Raw genomic sequence first — 6,703 nt, 5'->3', positions numbered from 1 at the left:
ATATTGTATCGGGCGGCAAAGTATCGCGATATATTGCCGTATCGATATTTTTACCCACCCCTACCGTGGATACTTGTACAGTGAGGGAGAGATGCTTTGCTGAGGCAACGATGCAAAACCCAAAGTTAGAGAGCAGTGTAGAAATATTTTCTGTTTATTATAAAGCTATGGCGGGGGAAATTGAATCATAATCTCGGTAATTAATGGGAAACATGGGATTTCTTCTCTTCACATTCTTAGCTACTAGGCAGTGCTTGGATGTTGCATTTAAATTACATGATCAGGTTTTTTACTCCTGATATTTTTTCATGGTCTAGGGTAATTAATGCAAAACACTGAACCAAACAGTGCTGTAAGTGGGACATTGAGTGAAACTACAGAGTCTAGTATTTAATATGGATTAGACCTATATTTGTAATCAATTATATGTACTATATTTTTTTTAATTTATCTTTCCACCTGGCTAGTGTTTAAAAAAAAGTTAATTTTGGATAATCATCTGAAAGAGAATCAGCATGAACCACGTAACAGAGATTTTTCTAACGCTATCCTTTGAGGTGCATCATTTAAAATCATGTTTCATCATGTAACTTAGGTGCTTACCATTTTTTTGAAGATTTATTTGTACCTCACCTCACAGTACCCCATTTCTGTAATAAGGGGAACTTTTGTGCTAAATTATGTCCTCAAATGTAATTTCCAAACACAAATATTGTATTAGTTTGATACATAAAAAGTGTCTGTTCCCATAGAGGTTCTCATTCTGAAACAATCTCAATCTCATATAGCTGAAGTCAACTTCTTTTGAAATTACTTCATTGACTATTTGATGCACATGTGGAAATATTTTATTGGCACTGTACCCTGTGCACTTTGCATTTATAAAATACATACAGTAGATCTTACCTTATTGCAAAAAATAGATTTTGCACAAGTCAAACTTATTCTTGTAAATATACCATGTACATAACATCTCTAGTAATTTCACTCGCAAAAAACATTTATCTCTTTTGTACAAAATTGGCAATCATTTAGAGCACATCATTCGTGTTTACACATCTATGCAGAATTTCTATTCAGTTCCCATATCCCCAAAGTTTTATTAATCCCTTGATATCAAGTCAAGAAGAGCATGTGCTGAGTTTTTTTTTAACATTTTCAGTTATCAAGCGGGTTTCTCTTTCATTCTGTGTGTGTGTGTCCTGCCTGCTCTCACCCTCATTGTGTTGATGCAGGCATTGAGTTTGTTGCTCTGCAGGTGATGCCAGTATTTCAGTAGTTCATTGGGATGAAACCCATGTGACGTTATCAGATGGCTGTACTTGCAGCTGGAATAAGACACCCGCCAGTGGTTGAATAGGAACTCATTGGATGGAGGAGTGGGCTCGATCTGGAGCTTGGCCAGGCATATCCCCACATACACATCTTCCAGATGCAAGTGAGGGATACTTAGCGATGCTCGATAGATGTTCCTCGCCAAGTCTCCAGAGAAGACGTAACCAGTCCCAGAGCAGAAGGTGGGATACTTGTCACTTGGGTACAGCTCAGGGGGCATGTACCACTTGCTGTTTTTGTTTCGGTTGGGTGCAAAGCCTCTCATGTTATTTCCGGTGAAGTAGTTCTTCCTAGGCTTAGTTTCTGGCCTGAGCAGCTTGTAAATGAGATACTCTGTGTTGACGAACATGTCGCTGTCAGTCTTCATGACATAGCTGGCTTGCGGGCAGTGAATTGCCACCCAGTTCATTCCCATCAATGTCTTAATGGTCAGGTTTTTATAGGAATCCATAAAATCTTGCTGAATTATATCGTGATATCTCCGACTTTCAGCTTCTAGCATTCTCTGCTGTAAAAGTCCCAGCTCTCCCTCATTTTTCCCCAGCAGAAACAGCCGGATGAATCCCAGAGCCGGAGCCACACTCTCATTCCCCCATGTCTGCCGTATGGCATTTCTTGCCTCCACCTGCCGAGCTTCAGTGGCTATCAGCAGCACTAGAAATGGTACAGGTCTGCTCTCTGCACATTTGTCTGGCTCATTGATGATATAAGTGAAAGGCCCATGGGTTATAGGGCCACTAAGTTCTCCCTCTACATTGGCTGCCAAAGTGTTCTCAAAACTTGGATCACCTGGAGAAGAGGAGACACTCTCCTTCTCATGGGAGTTGTTGTTGGCATCAGCCTTGAAAGTCGGCTGAGGAACAGTGACAAACCTCCACGCTGAATGTTGAGCACTGACGTTCCACTTGGCTTTGGTAGCATGACGTTCACCACCCCCGTACACCACGGGATGGCGTCTCAACCATGGCACACCTGTGACCCTAGGCAGCCACACCTGGTGGACCAGAAAGACCAGTACACCCAACAGTGAGAGGAGATATAAAAGTTTAGCTGTGTGTGTACAGCAGTGACGTCGTTTCCACTGCATGGTTAGTGCAGGACTAATTCAGCCAGAAAGTTGTCATTGTAAGGCCAGTTGTCAGCTGCTTCTGAAAAAGCGTGATCCATGAAAGCAAAGTGGAGTGTATGATGGATTGTCTAGCTGACTTTGACTCAATGTTGAGATCTCCTTCCCATATATGCTAATCACTAGGTTTTGGTCGGACAAGACAGCTGTAAGGTGTGAGTCCACCCTAACGTTGCATCTCTAGTGATTGCCTAGGAGACAGAGGAGAGTAATAAGATAAGACAAGTTAAGCATGTAACATTAAAGCTGCTATAATCACAACAGATAGATAACTACATGTATGTGAAAGGTGGCACTTTCTTTGTCTTTTGTAGAGAAATATTACACAACTCTGAAGTTCCCTCACCTCTGTAGAGTGTTCATCGTCTTTCAGCTAATTTTTTTGGTTGTGGTTCACTCTTACTAATCTTTACGCATCCACCACTGCACGCTAGCTGCACCAAACCAAGGACAAACAAAATTTGCAACTGGCTGGTGAATTTTAGATATTTTCCAGACAATGGCGTAAACCAAGACAGAGCTAAAATTAAAGTGAATATCAGACTTACATCCGTCAGGTGGCCAGAGGCACATCTCCAAATGAATGATAATATTGCTTAGTAACTGCTGGATGTGTAAAGAAGCAGCTGTTTGCCAGCACGTTTGACATGAAAAGTAAAAGGTCACTGTTGTTCATAGCTCATTTTCCCTGCCTCCAGGTGTTTTTAAAAATCTCTTAATGTTTTATGATGCTAGTCTTTAGTTGAAATGTCTCCCACAGTCTTTGTTACCTCCTGTGGTGTTAGGATAAGTAAAGAAAATGAAGGTGATTGTGTAATGAATTTAGGGTTTGTGTATTCTGCACAAAAGTTTTCCCCTTTGTAGTGGTTTCATTAAGTATACATTTTATATTCTAAAAATACATCTTATTCTTGTTTTCAGTTGGTAGTGTCTAACCGCTACAGTCACATGCACAGCATGACTAACTGTTCACTGAATTTTGATTAAAGCTGCGTAATCTTCAGTCATTTGGTTAAAGGGCTCTTATGTTCCTTACGCAACACAAATAATCAGTTCTGCTTTCTCAACTCACAGTTTTTTGCTTTTGAGCACTATGTGGATTAGGAATGGTTTTTGAAAGAACAGCCTATGTTTGCGGGCTGCTAGCACCCTGAAGTGGAGTGTGTTCTCTGTTTTTTACTGAATTACACACTACCCTCTTAAAGGACCCCAACAAGACAAAGAGTAGTTTGTGAGAGCTCACAGAAGCACTGAAAGACTTCTGTTGGCTTTCTTGCACGCATCAACTGAAAACGAGTGTTTCACTTGTAAAGGCACACCCTTTACATCCTGTGTAGTACATTAAAACAGATCAGTTTTGCAGCATGAAATATTTCCTTATTGTAGCATTGTGCTAATGTGTGTGTTTGCATTTTAAGCCTTCACAGCATAAACTCACCCGTTTAAATGTAGGTTCCCCCTCTGCCTTTGCGCATTGTCCCCAGAGGCTTGATGCTAACGGTGCTATGCTGCTGCTGCTTTTGGCCAGAGGGAGTAGAGAGCTGCAGTCCTGGGTCCTCTAATTGTCTTTGCTTTTCGTATTGTGTATATCAAAGCAGAAGTTGAAAGATGGGGTTCATTACTGATGATGCATAAGATTTGCATCCCTCTGTATTTCTGTGCTGATTCCCGTTTCTTCTCGCTCTTCCTCTTCGATTCACATGCTGTCATGTTAACTTCTCTCCCCCCATGTGCTTCGCTGTCCTTTTTTTTGTTTCTTCTCTCACCCTCCTCATTTAGCAGCCCCTTGCATTCTGCTCTGTGCTGTCGTGTTATCTGTAAGAGGGCTAGAGGGGTGGGAGTGGGGGGAGGAGGAGGAGGAAGATGAACAGGAGGTAGCGCTATGAGTTGTGTGTTCGTTCTGAGAGGCAGCTTCAGGCTTGGTAGCAGTACGCTCTCCCACCACGTCATGCCGTCTCTGCTGCTGTTGCTGCCTGCTCTGTTAAAGGGGAGGGGGGTTGGGCTGCTGACCTATTTGTATTCACGCCCACTCTCTGGAAAGAGGAATAAGCATTATGTCTGTTTGGCGTGCTGTCAAGTAAGAGGAGAGGGGAGAGGGGAGAGAAGCCTTCATGTCGCCACTTCCGCAAATCTTGCGTATTGCTTCATTGAACAAATTTGCAATGATTTCTTATTTGATGGACAGTGCACAGTGTCTTTTAATGTGTCTCCTGCCAATCTCTTGTACTGGATAATGATTAGAACACTATTTACAACAATGTTTGTGCACTCATTCAGCGTGGGGGTCTACAATGCCCGAAGGTTTATATTCAGGCATTGTCATTTTGAGACTGCCCCGGTAAGACTTTTCATAGTATTGTATCGTAGTATCGTATTAGTTTATGGTGCAGGGATTATCAGAGCACAAAATAATAAAATGTCTATATATGCTTAAATTTAATCTTGTTAAAAGATGGTTAGACAAACATAAACAAAATAATATATTTATATTCTATATATAATTTGTTTTTATATATCTTTTATGTATATTATTTATGGGGCAGAATGAGGGGCAGATTGTCCACTAGTTAATTAAGCTGCATCTTCAACAGGATAATATAATATACAGAATACATGCTTTATGAAATGTAGGAAAGGAAGAAATGTAGGACTTGTTAGAGGTAGTTAATCGATTGAAGATATTTACTGGGAAAGAAAGATGCTTTGTTTACATTTGCACACTTACTAAGACCCTTGATGGCAGAAATCACATACTGTACATTTAAAGATGTATGTTTATGAATATGACCCTTGGGTGTTGTGTTTTCCAGGAAGGAGCATCTGCTCGGAAGGCCCAGACCCCAGCGCTACAGCCGGTTCCTCGACCAGGTTAGTGTCCAGACATTCATGCATATGTCTGCCTACAATGTTACTGTAAAGAGCGAGCAACGCGTTTCGCTTGTAGCTTCCTCAGCTTCGCTCAACAAAATTGCATGAGCACTCGCAGGTGTGCCAAATAGGCCGCATCTGGGTCACATGACCAGTCATGTCCCATCACAGTCTTAATTTTTCATTTCAAAATGTTAATCTAACAGAATCAAAAGAATTACACATTACATACAACACGACATACCTGTATGTGGTATTGTATCGTAACTGTTAAGCTGGAATATCCTGTGGGTCCTACCACTGTCCCTGTACACCACTAAATGGAAAGGCCAGGGGACCTAGTGCCTCATCTCCAAATGACCTGTATAGAGAGATATAACATGAAATTAATGTCACAAAAAACATTGAGTCCATAAGGTTCAATTGTGTTCAGTTCATAAATACAAAAAGCCTCCCTTCCTAAGAGCTGGTTAATCAAATTACCCCCTCTTGGATTGGGTGACACTCTTTTAACAGCAATGAATTTGAGGGAAGTGGCTGAACCATGGTTTTTCTCCCTATAGTGCCGAGCAATGGTATAATCCATGTTACCATTCCTAATGGCCGCCTTATGCGCGGCAACTCTTAGTTTAAGATTACATTTAGTTTGGCCCACATACATTAAGCCACATGGGCATTTCAAAACATAAAGGACGTGAGTGGAGAGAGTTCTTTTATGTCATGCTTCTTTCCTGAGTGTGGGTGATTGAATGTCTTGGTATCAAATGTGTTAGAACTAGAATTTCCCATATCTGTAGTTCCCATAAACTTTTTGAGAACATTAGCAGTTGTTTTAATAAGTGTCTGTGTTGGGGTGTACATGTTGTTTCGTATTAGAGGGAGGAAGTCCACGACCAGTGGATATTGGAATTGTTAGAAAGATTTTAACCCGCCAAGTGTTGCCGCAAAACATTTATTCATTCCCCTGCAAAAAATCTGAATGGTTGAACATGATTTTTATGTGTTTAACATTTGAGCAAGAATAATAAAAGAACTGAACCACCTGGCAGTGGTAGTGCTAGACTTTCATCCAAAATACCAGTTTTCCAATTCAGCTACTGACTGCTTCAACTTAATAGAGCAGCTACCTGGCAGGTGGGACAGACTGGATGAAGTAGAATGTGCACACTGTTCAGACTCCAGTGGCTTCAGCTCTAGTAACCAGAGATGATACCTCATTGCCAAACACAAACTGATTGTGCAGTTCAGTGTGCAGTGTTTTTTCAGTCTGATCCTCTTAGATGTGACTGTCAAAGTCAAAGTCAGCTTTAATGTCAATATTTCACATGCACACCAGAGATCATTAACCCCCAGTGAAACAGATAAAGTGCACAG

At 41.1% G+C, this 6,703-nt stretch overlaps 2 protein-coding genes across 2 annotated transcripts in view; one reads left to right on the top strand and one right to left on the bottom strand.

Moving 5' to 3' along the window:
• cdc73 (cell division cycle 73, Paf1/RNA polymerase II complex component, homolog (S. cerevisiae)) overlaps positions 1-6,703 on the top strand; it is a gene marked incomplete in the record, with an annotated part of 17,326 nt that overhangs the window by 4,227 nt on the left and 6,396 nt on the right. Inside the window, 1 exon segment of the mRNA XM_035670803.1 lies at positions 5,272-5,329. Within this exon segment, the coding sequence (XP_035526696.1) occupies positions 5,272-5,329 (58 nt within the window).
• LOC118334747 (beta-1,3-galactosyltransferase 2-like) lies at positions 846-6,242 on the bottom strand. Its single transcript, XM_035670804.1, has 3 exons — positions 5,574-6,242; positions 3,900-4,287; positions 846-2,652 (listed from the first exon to the last, which is right to left on the bottom strand). The coding sequence occupies exon 3, from the start codon at positions 2,420-2,422 to the stop codon at positions 1,166-1,168; it is 1,257 nt and encodes a 418-aa protein (XP_035526697.1). The 5' UTR covers positions 2,423-2,652; positions 3,900-4,287; positions 5,574-6,242; the 3' UTR covers positions 846-1,165.

Source organism: Morone saxatilis, unplaced genomic scaffold (assembly GCF_004916995.1).
Source record: "Morone saxatilis isolate NCDOM2014 unplaced genomic scaffold, NCSU_SB_2.0 Contig23, whole genome shotgun sequence".
Classification (NCBI taxonomy): Eukaryota; Metazoa; Chordata; class Actinopteri; family Moronidae; genus Morone; species Morone saxatilis.
Note: the sequence above shows the minus strand (reverse complement) of the source record. Positions and strands in the feature narration are given on the sequence as shown.

What these genes read in the sequence shown, in the direction of transcription:
- LOC118334747 (XM_035670804.1), bottom strand. Translation starts at nt 2,422, where the DNA reads ATGCAGTGGAAACGACGTCACTGCTGTACACACACAGCTAAACTTTTA.